Raw genomic sequence first — 19,761 nt, forward strand, 5'->3', positions numbered from 1 at the left:
TGAGCCTGTTTCCAACACTGACCTCTACCCATACGCACAGGCACACAGATTTATAGGCACAAACAGCTACACATATGCACATACACACACAAACACTCACGCGTACACATCCATAAATAGGCAACTGATTTACAAATGAGCTGACCTGTGTGTTGGCCTTGCTCTCAGATAGGCTCACACCCCCGCCAGGATGCATAAATCACAATGGACATGCATATGCATGAGCATCTGAGGAGGTGGGATAAGTGTGTGTCTGCATGCGTGTGTTTGAGCACCAGCCAGCAGCAGTGTTTGTATCGATCATTGAGGCTTAGTTAAGTGCCTTTTATTTCATTGAGTTAAAGTTAAGGACCGTGGACAGGCCTCTCTCACCAGTGTGTGTTGCTTTTGAATGGAGAGATAGAAAGAAAGAAAGAAAGAAAGAAAGAAAGAAAGAAAAAGGAGGAGAAAGGACTCTTAACTGTTCTTTTTTTCCTCTTTTTAGTGGCATCCAGGGATAGCACATCACATTAATGGAACCTAGATGACGTTTCACGTTTCTTCTCTCTCTGGAAGAAGTGGTTTTGGTGTTGGACCTTTGCCTGATGTGTGTGTGTATGATGTGAGCTGCTTTAACCTCCTCTTGTTTTATGGACTTATACATGGCTCTGGATCTCACTGCTGCTAGATTAATTTACACACCACTCACACATGCTTGCCAAATCTCCCTCTGTCTCTCTATCTCTCTCTCCTTCCCTCTCTCCTTCTTTTTCTGAAGACAGAGCAGAGCCTGGTGAGGTAAATAAATTACTTCCATCGATTGCTGTAGTTGAAGAATGACTTTATCACAGTTTGACTTGTCCAGATACTGATCAGCGTGTGACAGCGTGTGTTTTTTTTTTTTTTTTTTATAATATGCCATTGTGTGTGTGTGACTTACTGTAGTTTATGTGTGTGTGTGTGTGTGTATGTGTGTGTGGGCTGTGAAAAGCTGTGTAAAATGTACCTGATGGGTATCTCAATATATTAAAAGCATAAGCTCTGTGTGTGAGGACGTGTGTGTGTGTGTGTGTGTGTGTGTGTGTGTGTGTAGAGGTCTAATTGAAACAGGCGACCGTGTGCTTATTGAAAAGCAGATAAATAAGGCTGGTATTATTAGAGTGGGATTTTACGGCCCACCTTGTGGCCAGGTGGGTTGTTGGCTGATTGGGTTTATCTCTGTCTTGTTATCCATCAGCACTGATCACTGAAAGGAGATGCAGATAGATGTCTTAATGATACCTACCTCTGATTGTACGTTTGTATATGTTTTATCTACATTGCTGTGTGCACGGCAATGTGTGTAAAAACTTTCAGCACACCTTAACCCCCATGACTCAGATGTCACTTTATGGAAAGAGGTTCAAAGTTTACCAAAAGAAAGTGCAGAGCTATGTGTGTTTCTATATATATGTGTGTGTGTGTGTGTGTGTAGCAGTCTGGGACACATGCTGTTTTAATAGACGCAGTGCTGACGTTACTGCAGAGGCCAAGAAGCCACCGTTAAAAAGAAAGGATTTGGAAAAAGAGCGAGAAAAGGCCTCATCTGTTTGCATTAAACAGTGGAAGAACTGACCAGCGAAGGAGCAAATGAGCGGCAGACGGCTAAAAGATATCTGCTTTTTTGGCTATGTCCCTCACTTCAGATTTCCCTCCCTCATTCTTTTCATTTTATTTGGCCTGGATCTGCTCAGTATGTTTTATATCTCTATTTTTCATCTCACTTCTTGAACTTTTCCCCCCCTCATTGAGGTAAATAAACGCCATTTGCTTTTGTCTGTGATTAAAAGTATTTACAAATGAGCTCAACTCTAGTTCTGTTACAGTAAGTCTACTACAGTATTTTTCTCTTTTAAAATATCGAGACATTCCAAAAGAAAAGTAACACAAAAACCTAGCTGACATGATGAAGAACAAAAAAAAAGCTGAGCTCATAAGAAGGATGTTTTTTTTTTTTTTTACACTTAAACACTAGTCCTCATGGTTTATTCTGACCAGTCTGTGTGCCATCTACACTATCAGATGCTTTTCTGCATCAGATGCTCTCGATTTGAGAATTAATTAGGCAGCGCGGTGGCGTCAGGGTTGGGATTTGGGTTTTTTTTGCTAGCTATTTTAGTAGCTAATTACTGAGGGGGAGAGTGTTAATTGGAATTCTCTTAGATAATGTGAACTCCTCTTCCCCTTTTCTCCCCGCCTTCTCTCCATAGAGTTTAATAGAAAACCACAGCACTTAATAGACCTCTCCCTCTCAGTCTCTCTGTTTTTTTTATTAATTTATTTTATTATTATTTCTTGTATTTTTATGTTTCTGACAGTAGCTCAGCTGATTTGGGGACAGGAGATGTTTGTGGTCATGTTGGCGCACTGCATGTGTGGCTATACTCTGTAGTTTGAGCTGTATTTAAAGGAAGTGACATTATAATCCTCTCAGACTTCATCAGGATATTGATTCCATTTCTCTCCCTGACTAGCGTCCTGTTACCTTTCACAGGGCACACAATTACATGGAGCTCAACGACATATCACACAGGGAGAAATAAGCAACAGAAGGATATATTTTAGATGAAGAAAAAAAGAGCTGTACTTCACAGTAAGATCCTCAAGTATGCATGATTAATGTTGCATTGCATTTATATTCCTTGAAAAATAAGTAATGGAAAACATAAATTTGATAAAACTTATCTTAAGGGCTTGCTTAATCTTTTTATTCATGTATTTTACGCTTAACTTGTGTTGCACTGATAATGAACAAAATTGGCCTAACCTGCATTTTGACTTCGCACTTTCTCCATAGCCTGGGGCGCTGAAATGCTAATTTAGTGGTGCGTAGAGGGATAAAAACACAAAAAAAATTATTTTAATTTTAAAGAATATTTGATATGAAACAATAGTTGCATTTGGATGTTGTTATAATTGGAGCGAATAGCTGACTAGATAAACAGACTTCAGTTGCTAGCGTAGGAGCACACACTTGGGGGTCTTTCCATATCTGTTCTCTGTTTAAAAATTTAAACCAGCATAAAGCAGAGAGGGAACCAAATTAATATACAGTGAGAGAAGACTAATCAGAGATCTGTGGTTATTATTATAATTTCTCCGTCGTCCTAAACTGTGACAAAAACATTATTTAACATCTTTACCTCTGCTTCAGCCACTCAGAAAGGCTCAGCGCGTACACAATAGACTTTACAGTATTTAAATATCACTGCTTGTACATTCTAATCCTGACACCACTTGAAATATAATTCCTTCCCTTATTTAAAATCACGGATGTGAAATTGCATTAAGGCAAGAGTGTGTGGGCATGAAAGCAGGAATGTTAAATGGACATATGAATGCAGGGGTGAATCCTAACCTATTAAGTACTTTCCTTATTATTTCTGAAAGTGGAGCGTGATAATTAGTTTGGAAGAAATCCTATAGCGGGGTGGAGGTATGGGTCTCAATAGTTGAGCCAAATTAATTTCTTCTGTCACCTTGAGCATATGTTCCTCTTAATAGGTTTAATTTATTTCACGGTGATTATCTTTTTTTTTTATAATAACCACTTGACTATGATGCACATATTCACGGCAAAAACCCACTTCAACCCATACACGTGAATGGTATATTCATACCTAAATGTGATAGAGAGCTGCACAGAGTCATTACGGCTTGGCTCCTGAGTCTGTGTGATCTGAGAGATGGCACTGTGCCGTTTTCCCAGGGGTCCCTGCTGCTGGTCCAGTTGTCATGTGATCCATTTGTCTGGCTAAGAGCTCTGTTTTTCTCAGGAGTCACTTCAAGTCTTTTTAGTCCTAAAAGTTAACAATCATTCCTGATGTTAAATCCATCAGGAGCCTCCATGTGCCACGAGGTTGCTTTAATAATCTCCCCTGTGTGTGTGTGTGTGTGTGTGTGTGTGTGTGCGTGCATGCGTGCGTGTGTGTGCTGAGGTTAGGTTGGACCATGGGAAAGTGGCATACCTGAGGGGATTAGAGTGATCCCAAAGGACACTTTTGCATGGGACAATGGGATTTAAATACTGATTTGTGTACATTCAAGCATATAGCCATTTTGTAACACCTCACACAACCTGAGCCTTTTTTCAATCTAAAAGAAAAGTCACTGTGTTCATTTTCAGCATACCGTGAGTGTATGTCTGTGTATGTGTGTGTGTGTGTGTGTGTGTGTGTGTGTGTGTGTGTGTGTGTGTGTGTGTGTGTGTGTGTGTGTGTGTGTGTGTGTGTGTGTGTGTGTGTGTGTGTGTGTGTGTTGACCCCCACTCCAGCGTGTATGGTTTGTTTTTGATCTAGCAGGGATCACTCTAGTTGCCCTGTCTGGTTTCAACTTACACTGGTAAATTACACCCAATCACTGAAATTACATCCCAAAGACTGTGTGTGTGTGTATCTGTGTGTGTGTGCCTTTGTGTGTGTGCCTGTGTGTGTGCGTCTCTTCATTGTTGACGTCATCTCACAGAGATGTACTGGATGTCAGCTTTGATTAGGCAGAATGAAGTCCAACTGTTTTTGTGTTTTCGTCATTTAGGGGAAGTAAAATGGAAATGCAGCTGTTTGTGTGTCTGCAGTCATCCATCTGCACACGTGCACGTTTGTGTTTGTGTGTGTGTGTGTGTGTGTGTGTGTGTGTGTGTGTGTGTGTGTGTCGGCTGAAATTGCTGTGTTGTGTGTGGCGTGAGTGCGTAAGAGTGGTTGTCAGCTGGTAAGCAGTAAAGAGAAGGCGCGTAGTGAAGCTGATGTGCAAAGTCTCTGTTTTCATTCAAGCAGCTACAGTAAGGGAAGCTTGATGGGACAAAACTCAGACGGAGAAACTGTAGTCTGCCAATTAGTGGAGCAGATGTCAGTTATTGTTGGACTAGGATTATGGCAATAACTGCAATTGGCCAACGGTTATGAGCATGTGTGTGTGTAAGTGAACTAACTCCACTGTGATAGAGTTTAAACAATCTTCTTTTGGGACTTGCTCCTTTGTTCATTACTTTTCTGGCACCTGTGATGTTTTTCAGAATCCTGTCTCCCTCTTTCTGTGTAGTTTTTCAGCATTTTGGAAATGTAAACACTTCTAAAATACATCCAGATGTTACCAGCTGTGCTCCGCCACCACAAACACTGGGCAGGGTGTGTGTGTGTGTGTGTGTGTGTGTGTGTGTGTGTGTGTATGTGTGTATGTGTGATCCTTAAAGACTCCTTTCCCAACTATTCACTCACAGACAGACAAAATGATTGCCTGATTTTGTCGTATATCTCTGCTTCTTTGTCTGAGTGTGAGCAGGTTTTCAAATATGGTGTGGGAGAGTGTGTGTGTGTGTGTGTGTGCTGAATAAGACCATTGTAGTTGTTAAAAGCTGATGCAGGCTAACATTGGCTGAATTAAAGGTGCTATTAAATGCAGAAAAGTGAGAACTGATGCAGTGTGACAAAGACATGATTTGATAAAAACATTGACCTTATGTATGCCCCCTAATCTCTCTCTCAGTCCCCTCCTCTTTAGCTCCGACACACACACACACACACACACACACACACACACACACACACACACACACACGCACACACACACACACACACACACAGGCACAAAAAGGCACACAAACACACTCACATAAAGCAAGACTAGCGTTTTTATGGCAAAGCTCCATTTAGATTTGTCATTATAAGAGATAGGACTGAGTTCAACCACTGTGTAGGCGAAGTTGAGAAGGGTTTAATTGTGTGGTTAATGGTGTTAATGTTTGTTTACGAAATGCCCTTTCACACACACACACACACACACACACACACACACACACACACACACACACACACACACACACTCAACTAATTCTAGAGTACTAATTAGCAGATATCCTTACCTTCCATAATTATATAATATTATTAGCAATATTATTCTCTCTTTCACTTTTACATGTGCTCCCATACACCCACAAACACTTTTCAACAGGTGAACACATTTAAATGTCAACCTCATGCTGTTTCAGATGTATCAGCATATGTGTGTGTGTGTGTGTGTGTGTGTGTGTGTGTGTATTTGTTTTCATGCTGAAACCTGGCTCCTTGGGGAGTAATTACAGAAGAGGTTTGCTGGCCCTTTTCTCTCATTAGTGTGAATATGGAGAGAAATTGCGGAACCTCAGTTAGCATGCGTACGCACGCACACACACACACCCTAAACACACACAGAGGCTGTGTGCAAGGCAGAAGTCCAGACATGTGCTGGGGCTGATGGCAGACTTTAGTCTGGAGGTAGGTGGTGCACTTCTTTTTGCCACAAGTCTATTTCAGCCCCTGCTTCTCTGTATACATACACGCCTTGTGTTTGCGTGTGTTTTTGTGTGTTTGTGTGTGTTTCTCCCGTTAGACAGCATCTGGCCATAGAGACTCAGTCCTTCAATTCAAACTGCAGGTTGTTTGTTTGGGTTCGCCCTTACAAACACACCATTAGGCCTGCCCTCTGCACTGAGGACTATTCCGGGCTCTGGCCTCAGTTTAGCTCAGGCCTGCTGCCTGGCTCACTGGAGGTCCCTGCAGTCAAACCTCAGTCCTACCAGAACCCAGGAAGATCCGAACCACAGTGCACCGCCCAGCCACCACAGTGAAACTCTAGCCTGCTTCAACCAGGCTCGCCCCACAGCAAGCCTTAAATGTCAGCTGGAGGGTTTTAGCGTGTGTGTCCTATTGCTTGTCTCTTCTGTTATATAGTCAACCCATCATGATGCAACAAGTCCACCTTTTCTGCAAACAAACAGGTATGGGCAAGAAAAAGGCCCGAGTCTTTTGGATTCACATTCACAGCCAGTGAAAATGGATTTGGGAATGAGAGATGAAAAGAGAGGAAAAGAAAGAGAGAGTCAGAGGCGGCAGGGAGAGAAAGAAAACAACAAAGGTGGTTAGGACAAAAGCAGTATTGTACCATTGAAAATTACTTGTGAGTTGAAAGCTTTAAAAATCCTCCCCAGAGCCAGGTCATAAAGCCCAGAGACAGGGTTTGGCAGCATAGGCCAGAGCCAGACAGGCCTGGCAGTCGAGCACAGAGAGCTTCCAGTAACAGGATATGTAAGAATCAATTTGCCGTGAAAAAGGTAAACAATCGGAAATGACAAATATGCAAGTTCTTTCCATCGCTCTTTTTTCATCTCTTGCTATTTTCACTGTTATTAAAGAAGACAAATGCAGGGGCGAGAAGAATGACTAGTCAGGAGTCATGTGGTGAGGATCCCAACAATGTTCAGGGGGAGGGTGAAAGAGAGGGAATTGGAGGGTGAGAGAGAGGGGATTTTTTTTCTCCCTTTTTCACTACCTGAAACAGTTAAGCTGGACTTTTACAAGTCACAAGTTGAAACACATAGCCTGTATGCTGTGAACACAAGCAAATGCCCACATGAGGACAAGTCAGCACTGCTGATTAAAGAGATGGAGGTCAATACCACCATGTGGATGGAGAAATGATTGAGGGATAGGGGGATGACAGCCAGAGATTGAGGAGAGATGGGGGGAATCCTTGGGGGCCTGTTTGGTGGTTAGGGGCCCTTGGGGGCCCCGGCAGAGACCTCCATTAGTGGAACGATCCAAGCCTGGGGGAGCCAGTGTTGTGACGGCCCTTCGAGGCAGGGGCCGGTCTGTTTAGCAGCAGTTTGTCTGCATTGCTCATAACATTGATCCAGTGTTGAGCTGCAGCCATAGGAAAGCTCTTTGCTGCTGAATAGGCCGAGCAGAAGTGTATTGATAAGGCAGAGTGGACCAATGGAGAACCCTGTGCACCCTGTTGGTCATTTGGTTAAGACAGACAGATCTTGTTCAATACACACACCCCACGGCTACCTTATGGTATGTTAAATCTGTGTCCACATTAGCGCAGTTGCACAACTATATGTGCATGTGCGCGCCCACTGATTTGTGTCTTACAGAATCTAATCCTCTTTGCTTCATCCGCTCATCCTTCTCCAATGAACAGATCTGCTGTGACTGGCTGGGAAAAAAAATGAAAGGGGGAAAAAGAACAAGCGAGAAAACAAACATGTTTCCCAGGCCCCAATTAGCCCACTTTTATTGCCCCTAGATATGCTCTCCCACCCTCCTCACTCCCCCCTCCCCACCCCTTTCACTCTCTGAAGTCTGCATACACTAAATGCTTCACATCACTGAGAATGCTTAAACATCAGCAACACAAAAAGGTGGCCAGGGAACACACTGACAGGAGAGGGAGGCAGGGATGAAGAGGGAGATGTGCCACTTTTGTCCATCAGTGTATTTCTTAAATCTGTGTTTTTAGATGAACAAACATTAAGGGATTCTGTTAAATACGTGTGTGTGTGTGTGTGTGTGTGTGTGTGTGTGTGTGTGTGTGTGTGTGTGTGTGTGTGTGTGTGTGTGTGTGTTGAAGCAACAAGAGTTTAGCTACCATCTCTACCAGCGTATGTGTGTGTCAGCTGCACTGTAGGATGTGTGTTTTGTGGTTGTTTTGTTTGTACAACATCAGTCGTTGAACGCTCGCAAACAAAACAGTTTGAACTCTCTGTGCAGAAGCCATCAATTCTTAATGAGATAATGACAGGCTAACATACTCACAGCAGCAGCTCTGTTTACAGATGAAGACAAACCACAAACAAGACACAGACGTGCTGAGCTCTTTAGTGTTCCTCTCCTATACGCTTTCTTCTCGCTACTGTACTCCACTCTTCTCTAGCTGTGAGTTTGTGCGTTGGCCAAAACTTAGCGAGAATAACAGGTGGGGAACATATTGATGTGTGTGTGTGTGTGTGTGTGTGTGTGTGTGTGTGTGTGTGTGTGTGTGTGTGTGTGTGTGAGTGAGATGTGTGTCTGTCTTATAGACACACATACGCAGTAATGAGTCAGGCGCTATAATGTGGCTGCAGACCAGATTCCCTAATAAGAGAAGAATGTTGTCCATGGCATCCAGAGTTTTCCACTGGAATTACACATTCATCCAGCCTGTATTCTTCCCCCGGAGTCTTCCTCTCGGCATGAACACACGAGGAGAGGGAACCCTCTGTCTCCCTCTCCGGGCACTTGTTATTGTCCCTGTCCCCCTCTCTCCTCGCCACATCCTTTTTCTTAGCCGTTTCATCACTTTTTCTTTCCCCGCATTTACTCAGGGTCAGTTGATTTGGGCTATTGGAGCTCTGTCTTTTCTTTTCCTCTGTTGGATTATGCTAGTCTGGTTCTGGATTGACACAAGCACATGACTCACAAAGTGAGTCAGACCAATTCAGGCTTATTGCTGAGGAAATGGTGGTGGATTAGGAGGAGAAGTGTCTTTCTCGGACTGGTACAGGAAAACACACACATACGCACTCTCTCTCTTGCTCACACACACACACACACACACACACACACATACACATGCACATATACAGCTGAGTAAGAAAAAAAAACACATCTGTGGTTCGCTGAATTTCCAAATTAATGGAACTCTTAGTCTGGCTGTGGAACAACTTTAAACAAACCAACACAGAAGTTTAAAAATTCACATTCAAATACTTTAACCTTGAAATCTCCCCTTGCCAAGGCACCAGCTCCTTCTTTTTTTCATCTGTTAAATGTTTGAGTGTTTGATAGTTTGAGGTCTATAGCAGAACCCGCCCGGGAATTAATGTCATTCATATGCCCTGCGGAAATTACTTTTGAAATGCATATAATCTAAAACATGCAAATGAGGCTGACTTTGTGCACCCTGTTTAATATGAATTATCATTTTCTGAATACCTATTATTACTGCGTACATTTCTCCAATTATATTGTTCTTTTTTTGTCACTTTTGCATATGGACGCACATGTGCACATCAGGAACACCAGAAACGTGCACTTGCTCGGTCACATGCGTATGTGTACAGGCACACACACACACACACACACACACACACACACACACACACACACACACACACACACACACACACACACACACACACACACACACACACACACCGCAGAATGTCTTTGTGATGGGTGTATTTTAATGAGGAGTAATAAGGATGGTAATGACTCAGTCCACTTCTCTCTCTCTCTCCCTCACTCTTGGTCTTTGTTACTTTCCCCCTCCATCTATTTCACTGCCTCTCACCCACTGCCTGGCACACAGCTGTTAGTTTACATGAAGCCAATGGGAAGAGTAAGATGCATCTCATCTCATTTAAAAAAAAAAAAAAAAAAAAAACGTTCTCTGCCTTTCGCAGATTCTGCACAAATTTACCAGTCAAAAAGTCCTTAAACAGCAAATGAAAATAACAAGGCAGGAATACAAGTTGCTCATCCAGTTTTCATTAGCTGACTGAAATATTGATGCATTTTAAAAGTGAATAGTGCATGTTTAGTTTGTCTCTTCCTTTACTCTTTTGGGGATAGAGCACTGTTATTAATGTCCTTTTCCAAGAGATTTTTTTGCTCTTTTCTCCTAAATTGAAATGACGGCATCCCTTTTTCAAACGAAATACTCTATTAATTTATTTATATTGTGCCATAAATTATTCTATTAATATTAGCATGTTCCAAATTAGTATGACTTCCCTCAATGTTCCTCCTACTTCTATTAATTAGCATGCTTGTCACTATAACAAAGATTTTTCTTTCTCTGATAAATTATAAAGGAGACATTTTTTAATACAATGAGAACCGCCTGAGAAATTATTAATATTTTAGTTGTGGCCTGTAAGACAAAAGTAAGGAGAAAAGAGCAATAAGAACAGAAAACTAACAATTACATGGAATACATTACAGACTATCATTGGTGTGCAACAGTGTTGATTTTTAGTTAGCTTTTTTGTAAGAAAAAATGTGTATGTGTGTGTGTGTGTGTGTGTGTGTGTGTGTGTGCGTGCACTCATAGTGATTGCTTAGGGATATCATCTTGTTTTAGCACTTTTGGATAGGATGTGAATTAATTACCTCTGTAACAGCTTGGACCAAGTTCAAAAGTACTAAAATTCAATTAATTTGAAAAGTGGACATGCTATCATTTTCTCTGCATGTCTCCTTTAAAGTCTGGCCTGTTTTTACTGTGGACTTATTCAATTATATTTGATTAAACTCGCTCTGATCCAATCTATTAATTAACTAGGAAATGCAAAGTGCCCGACTTGAAAGCCAATGTATAAAATTATATGTCCACTTTGATATTTATTTATTTATTCATATTTTATCCGCCACATTTAAAAAAAAAAAATCCAATGTAACCCTTTATTATTGGAAGTCACTTTTGCTCATTTACAAGTAATACTAAATCTATTCACTTTATCTTCCTTGTTATGTGAATTTTGATCATAAATGAATGTATGTTTCACCCAAAGGCAACTAAAACAAAGTTACCTCTTTAGAAAATATATTTCCTCTTTCTAATAGAAAGAGGAATAGAAATTATCCCTTGTAATTAAAGTTCGTCATTTATTTGGCAAAGGTAGAAATATCAGTGTCAGGAATGGAGCAATTTCTTGTAAGAATGGTAGGCTCTCTTAATAGGACTTGAATGCTAGTCCACTTTTTATATGGTTAGGAGTGTGCATTAATGTATTATTGACAGGCCACACACACACACACACACACACACAAGAACTATTTCACCTTAATGTCATCGGTTTCCCTACTGACACCTTTCCATCTCTCTCTCTCTCTCTCTCTCTCTCTCTCTCTCTCTCTCTCCCACTCCTCCCTCCCTCCCCCTCATAGTGAAGGTCATTCTAATAAAGAGCTCTCGTAGGACAGAGCTGTTAATTGCTCCGCGGCGCTCTAGCTGGTTTCAGATCCAAATAAAGGCACGTTGCCTTTTTTTCCAAGCTCCTCTCCATCTTGCCCTCCATTCCTCCAACTCTCCTCTTCATCTCTGTTCCACCATGTTAAATACAATCTGAGTATTAACCGTGTGGACTGTCATAACCTGACCTCAGCCTTGATTACCTCTCCGGACAGAGGGGAGAGATGAAGGGGAAAGCGGCGATTTTTCATCCTCATGATCACAGGATGATTTCCAACTGGCACATGGGAACACGCAGATGCACAAGCTTTACTTCTTTAGGAATGTACAACCCGTGATTTTAGGCTCAGATAAATGAGGTGTGCATGAAGTCCGCTCCTTCTACAAATATTTGTGTGTGCGGTGTGAGTGTGTGTATCTTTGTGTCTGTATCCAGTATTTCGAACAGACAGCAGTCTGCAAGGTGGTAAATCACTTACTGCACTCTAAAGGAAGGTCGAGGTGAAGGCAGGAGTGTATGTTTGCCCCGGTCATACACACATACAGAGCGATCTCATCGGTGCGGAATGTGCTGTGTGTTTACCTATGGCTCCAGAACCCACCTGACCGAGGTAGGCTAATCTTTATGGGCTCTGTAAACAGGGACTTTGTCTTCAGAGAACTGCAGGCGGGCAAGCAGACGCACAATTCACACATGGACGCGCACACTGACATACAAGCCAGAGGGGAGGGGAAAAGAATGTATATGGCAGGTTGCATACTGTACAGCCAATACACAGAAAAGCACACGTGCAGAGGCTACATGCACACAAATACTTACTTAAATGCTCAGACAAAGTGAACGCCATAATGGCAGACAGATCTGCAGAAGTATAGAAGAATTCCCCATGTTTATATAGCTGGGGATTTTCTGCACCCTGAGCCCCTCTCTTCTTCTCTCCACTCCCCAACAACAGCACTGGTTTCTTTATTAGCCAGCTGAACAGCACACTGGCGGTCAGACCATAGGCCAGTGCTGCTAGCTTCTCTCTTTGGGTTGATGATGCTCTTTGAGGCCAGCCAGCAAGCGGGCCAGCCGGTAGTAGATATTGGCCCACATCTGACTGACTATCTGTCTGTGGAATAATGGAGTTCACCTGTTAGCTCTGGAGCAGGGCCAGGGCAGCCGCAGACATCTAGCATTAGCCCTTTACTGTTAGCCAACCTGTTAGCGCTGGCTGGCAGCCAGAGTAGCCTGGAGCAGTGCTGTTAGCTGCTAGCTTTAGCTCTGTGTGGAAGACAACCTGTGCGCTCTGGTCTGGTATCCTGCTGCAAATCTGGCTAGCATGTAGCAACGGCCAGCTGCTGAGGAAACAACCAAACTTGGACCGGGAAGTGATGGAAAAAGAATGTGTGCACTATGTTTTTATGTGTGTGCTTGCTTGTATGAGAATACATGTGTGTTATTTCTTCAGCTTTCCCCTGACCTCATTCTCTTTTATTGAAGTCAATACACGTCAGCACAGAAATGCCACGCAGATATCCCTCCTTTCCCTCTTCGTCCTTCTGTCATTCCTCTAGAGTCAGGAAAGTAGAGAAGATTGCCAAGATCTACATACAGAGTGGGGCTATAGTTGTTAGATATACTTTTTATGTAGGCCTACATCTGTGTGTTTTAAGCCCAAATCACCAAATTATTTGAATACATTAATGTTTTACACAAAGACCCAAAACTTCAAATGTTTTTTGAAAAGAAAATCTTAGCAATTCACTAAGAAAATGTCGCTATCTCAAGTCTTCAAAAGGAGCTAGTAAAAACTTGTGTCTCAATTAGCTAATTGAAAGATTGAAGAAGAAACAAGTGTGGAATCTTTTTGAAACAGCTGAATTGCAGTGATGTAGCAGTTAGGGCTGCCACCTCTTAGTTGATTAGTCAACTAATCGGTCGTTTTGGTCTTAGTCGACTAAGATTTCTTTAGTCAATAAGTCATTTTTTATGCTTACTCATGCTTAATTATTTATTTCAGGAAACTTCTGAGCACATTCATGGTGAACACAAGATTTAAAGTGGTGCTTTTGCAGGATTAATTGTGGAGAAACTCCGTTTTACAGATAGTTAATTAACTACATTTATATTGTGCTTTTCTAGTCTTAACCACCTCTCAAAGCGCACAGCTCTGTCAATTAAATCAACTAATCGATTAGTCGACAAAATCCTATAAGTGTTAATCGACCAAGAATTTCTTTAGTCGAGGACAGCCATAGTAGTAGTGCAGATTTACTTAACATGAACTGTCTGCCACTGAATTGCATTTAGGGTGATTCTATTCTGAGATTCAACATGTCTTGACACACACAAGGTAGCCTCATGAGTTAGATATTTGAATATGTGCTTGCATGTAAATATAAAGCAGAAGATGCTTTAATAGCAGGATATATAAGAGGTGCAGGGCTATATTGGAAATCCTTTCCTGAAACTAAAATAATACAAGAACACATCTCTAATAGTCACTGCTGCTGTATCTCTGCTGGAACGTTAATAACACAAACCATATTTACTTTTTTTTCCTTGTACACACAAAGCCACTAAGTGCCTCACTGTGCCATTTTATTTTTTTAATTGCACTTCATTTTGCTCACTGTTTCTTGTTGCATCTCTCACACATGAACTTAAGAAGTGATTAATGGAGACATAGGAGCCCAGCCCTGATAGTTGGCTTTGTTCTGGGGTTTGGGGTTAAAGCAGATTCCCTCGGGGCCAGTGTCACGGTTTATTTAGTAGCAGAGTTTTTGCGAGCGTGCAGGGTGAGAGTGTGAGAACATGGGTGTGCAAATGTTTACTATTATTTTATCTGTCTGTGTGTGTCAGTATTCATGTCCCTGTCGAAGCATAGAAATGAAACAGCTTAGACTCTTTGTGCAGCTTTTTTTTAAAGACAAATCCTGGAGCCGTTCCACCAACACTAAGTAGGACATTTTGTGGACACAATGACAGCAGCCAGGGTCATTTTTTTCATGTGTGTTTTTTAGTTCGTGACTGTCAATTATAATGAAATGAAGCCCCTTTGGGTGTAACAGCTAGACCAAATATTTTATGAATCCACACAGCCACTCATTGTCAACAGAGGCTCCTCCAAATTCTGTTTCCTGATTACAAAACAGGTTAGAGCTCCACTTCCTCAGTCTCCGGGAAGACTTTTTTTCTTGCTCACAAATATTGATTGAACTATCAGAGATCATAGAAATAACCTATGTGGATTCTATTTCAGGGTGAAAACTTTAATGTTTTTCCAGGGTTGAACCTGCCACTAGGTACCAGGCATAACCAGAGGGAGAAAGACAGCATGCAAAGAGTAGGAGAAAGACAGATAATTCAAGAGTCAGATGAAAATAGATAGATGATGGAGTGTAGATACTGGTACAGAAAATTTCCTTCCTTACCCGACACCCCACTTCTCCCTCCTTCTCCCTCCTCCCCCTTCTTTCCCTCCCACCCGTATTCCCTCAGTTCTTTGCCTAATAAGCAGCGTTCCTGCGAGCTGATGCAAGGCGGAGGAAACAGAACAGGCGTTCTGGGACTGCTGGAAATATTCCCACATGAGGCATAACATGATAAAGACTTATTATCTCACTAAGCTGCTGTAAACACAGATGCACACATAAATCCACACTGTACACAACTCTCACACACAAACACACACACATTCACAGAAAGTGAAACTGGGCCGGCTTTACGGTTCTGACGAGCTGTGACCAGGAGGAATCTGACAGAGCCAATCCCTCTAACAAAGCCTGAGAGTCAGCCGCTGTGAGCCAGCTCACTGGGCATTTGGCACGGCTTGTTTGAACTCAACACACCCAGAGCAGTGGGAAGGAACAGAGGTAGAGCTGAGTTCTGATTATTATTAGGGCTACATTTTCGGGAACATCTGAACAAACTTACATGTCGTAACAGGACTCATCCCAGCGCCTCTCCACTCATCAATCACACCAGACACACACATAAACACATCCACCTAGCATTTGCTGTGAGCTAATCCATTACAGTACAAAGGTAGATGTCAGCCTCTTAGACAAACACACACACACACACACACACACACACACACACACACACACACACACACACACACACACACACACACACACACACACACACACACGTATACACCAGAGTCATCAGAAACATGTTGAGTCCCATTTCCCTTCTTCTCTTCTCCATCCCAATTAAAAGGCAACGGAGGCTTTTTATTTCCCTCTCCTCCAAACACATTCTTTATCTCTGTGATCTGCGCCCCTCCCTCTCTCCCTCCCTCGCTCGGTCCCCTCAGGGTAGTGGGAATGTCTCTCCCAACACACTCTCAGGTCAGGGGTTCAGCTGGAGGGGTCTGAGCATGTAGAGAGAGTAAGAGACGCCGAAAGAGTGAGTAGCGGGTTGAGGCAGGCCTCTGCACGGGCAGCTCCTCTTTGCTGCCAGAAACACTTAAACTTAAAGCATTGTGTGTGTGTGTATCATAGCCCTAATCAGAGACTTCAGGGTAGATTTATGCCCCTGCCTTTTCCCCGACCTCCATTACACCAGCTTATATACACCCATTACAGGATATGACAGAGTACACACCCTTTAGACGAGCATATACCACACTGCCTGTGTGTGTGATAGAGAGGGCATGCGCTCACATCTTTACACACTCCCCACATTCCCATTAGGTCCTTGTCCACCTGCAAGCTTTATCTCTCTGTCTGTCTTTATCTCTTTTCCCTTCATTGCTAATAAGGTCAATGAGGAAGAGTAAGAAGCAGATGGGTGTACAGTACATTACAGCACAGCGCAGTATAGTGTGGGCTAGATAGCACTAGCTATCATGCTTAGTGAGACGTGTGATGATGCGAGGAGTTTCTACTGCAGTGCAAAGTCAGTGGACTGTGCGGCGGGATCTGTTGATCACTCAGCACTATGCCTCGCTTCATAATATTACCTCAGGGAGCAATTTGGCCTAGCATAGATCTGGACGAAGGTGGAAGGAGAATGAAGAAGTGAGGAAGTGTTGGGAAGAGGAATGAGGTTGGAGATTAAGTCTAGCTTTAAATGTCACAATGACGCTTGACTTCTCCATCTTAACTTCACAAGTGGATGGGTGCCAGGAGGGAGACAGGAGAGAGTCAATGGGAAGGAAGAATACCGCAGTGTAATTTGTGGTTTTCAAATTGTGCTCCTTGTTAGGAGAGAACTGGTGAAATCTGTTCATAGGCACCCTGTACGTTTGAAGGTTTAGTTCAACCAAAAGAAAATAATACATTTGACAAAAACAGGCTCATCGCTGTTTCTTTTTCACCTGCTCTTACCAAGGTGAAGAAGGAACTTTCAATGGCAAGAAAATACATATTTCTTCTCATGTGCCCTCAGTGGTTTTATGGGCTTTGAGAAATCTACCTTGGAATGTTCTAAAACTCTCCAAATACAATACAATGATAGTGATTGGAATTTAGTCTGTGCTGCTCAAAGAATTAAAAAAAAACATTTGCAGAAAACATATATCTTCATTTTTTTTGGGATAAACCACAGACCTTACTGATTTCAGAGTAATTGGGACATTTTCTATGAAAAAACTAATTGCTGAAGAATTATTAAAATGTCATTTTCAATGCATTGAGTATTCTACAGTATATAGTCTATTCATCTCCATTGTATTGAGGCACCATCAGAAAATTCTGTAGCAGGTATCCCCAAACCTAGGAAAACAAAACCATCTGCATGGCTCGACACAACATATTTTGGGGGGATTTGGGTTAACTGACCCTTTAACTAGCACACCCACCAGCCTCATCCACCTGCACACACTTGTATCCTACACACGCATACACACAAACACGCTCAGGTCCCTGTCCCTCAGCAAGCATCTGGCAGCATTCCAATAACAGAGCCACCAGCGCTCTTTCACACCGTCACCTGCTGGCAGAGTCTCACAGACAAAATACACACACACGCAAGCAAGCACGCAGGCACGCAGGCACGCACGCACACACACACACACACAGAGCTTCACTTGCTCTTACCTCAGAGGAAAAGAAAAGTTAGAGTCTCTCATGAAATGCCTTTTATTGTTTCCCCAGAAGGCATTGGTTGTACGCTTCTGAAAAGCACACACATACACATACACAGTCGCACAGAGACGGAGGGTACAATGCCTCGATGGTGTTTTGTACCCACCCTGGGTTGCTGAAACAAAAGCATTAGAACTTTCCACTTAAAAACTATGCGCTTGTGTGTTAATTTCTAAAACTGGATGAGGCAGAAAGACGAGATTGAGCTTGTCATTAGGAGTTCACAGCCTGCGTGCGTGTATGAAGGTTTGTTTTGTTTTGTGTTAGCTGCCTTGTGTGTTCTGCGCGCATATGTGTGTGTCTCGGCGTCTCCTCTCTCCCACGCTCAGGCTCCTAACGATGGCAAATGCGCCTGTGTGTTTGCGAGGCGTTGTTTCTCAAAAACAACAACACATCCAGGAACGGCTCGTTTTGTCGGGTTTTGTGGAAGGAACACGCTCTAATTAGAGAGGCCCTGTGAAGGTGCATCAAACAGATCTTTCTCAAAGACCAACCTGCTCATGGCTCTCACACGGCGCACACATGCCACCTCTGATTATTGGAGAAATGTCTGTGTTATTTAACTATATAGTGTATATAGAGTATTAAAAGCCTTGTCAGTTTAAATTTGCTGCACTTCTGATCCATTGCCATGCGTACGATCCTAGACACACATTTACATACAGACAAAAAAGTGTCTGCTTCAGGTGTTGCTTTGTGGCCACTTGGCCATGTTCGTGTGTGGGTGGTTCATGACCAAAAACACTTTTCATAAAATACACGTGCACACACGCGCACATAACCACACAATTCACTTCTCTATCTCTGCGTGTGTTTACTTTAGTTTCCTGCCTTGTTTGTTCACTCAGATGGGAGCAGGCTTTCTGCTCAAACTACCCAGGTCACTTTTGTTCAATCAGTGTGTTGTTTTGTCCCCCTCCCCCCGCCCACCCCTCGTATCTGCTGTCAGGTGCCAGTGATGATGGTGGAATCAGCCTCTGAGACCATTCGAACGACACCGTCCAACCAGAACGGAGTCAGCAGCCAATCAGATGGAGGGGGAGGTAGAGAGGGCGGGTCTAACGGAGACGCCAACGGAGAGATCAGCCCAGTCGACTTACTGCACCTGCAACAGCAACAGGTGTGTGTGGTGTGTGTGTGTGTGTGTGTGTTTGTGTGTGTGTGTGTGTGTGTGTGTGTGTGTGTGTGTGTGTGTGTGCGCGCGCACATGTTTTGGAGCCTATATGTGTGCTTCTGTGTACCTGTCATGCATGCGATTGACATTGTGTTTACCCATGTACCTGTATACGTGCTTGCGAGACTTGTTTTGCAGCACCTTCCACTTGTGCAACTCGTGCATATTTAGTGTACATTATCTGGAACAGCATGTACACACCAGGCTGTTACATAATGTACAGATGTGACAACACGTAGTCGGCCACACTCTGGTAAATTCTCAGCTTTGCATGTGCGAACAGTGAAAAGCTCTGACAGGTTTGCTCATAGGTGCTTTATTAATTACCCAGCATTCCTAATATGCCAACTAATTCCAAAGGGACAAAGTCCACCATAATAATTCATACGCAGGAGGTTCCCACTGATATTTTATTACACATTACTGGCTGAGACAATATTATTAGACATAGGCCTACCTGCTGCTGTAGGTGAGAGAAGCCATTTTGTCCCGTTGTGGGGATCAGATAGACACTCACACATTCTCACAATGTAAACACACACTCGATATAGGACTCATACGCTCAAGGAGTGTGTGTGGGAGTGTCTGTTTTATTTTTTCACTGATCCATGAAGTGGTGTTTGTGTGTGCTTGACACGTCAGCATGTAGTGTCTCAAGTTATGCTATTTATCTTGCCTCCTGTGCGTCAGTCCCCCCTACACACACACACACACACACACACACACACACACACACACACACACACACACACACACACACACACACAAACACACAC

The 19,761-nt window shown here is 42.8% G+C and overlaps 1 protein-coding gene across 3 annotated transcripts in view; it reads left to right on the top strand.

The window, feature by feature from the left end:
- foxp4 (forkhead box P4) overlaps nt 1-19,761 on the top strand; it is a 94,628-nt gene that overhangs the window by 15,420 nt on the left and 59,447 nt on the right. For all 3 annotated transcript variants that reach the window (XM_028575521.1, XM_028575523.1, XM_028575522.1), the window contains exon 2: nt 18,761-18,931. In XM_028575521.1, the coding sequence (XP_028431322.1) occupies nt 18,770-18,931 (162 nt within the window). In that variant the 5' untranslated portion in view covers nt 18,761-18,769. The remainder of the gene's footprint in view (nt 1-18,760; nt 18,932-19,761) is intronic.

Source organism: Perca flavescens, chromosome 4 (assembly GCF_004354835.1).
Source record: "Perca flavescens isolate YP-PL-M2 chromosome 4, PFLA_1.0, whole genome shotgun sequence".
NCBI classification, from domain to species: domain Eukaryota; kingdom Metazoa; phylum Chordata; class Actinopteri; order Perciformes; family Percidae; genus Perca; species Perca flavescens.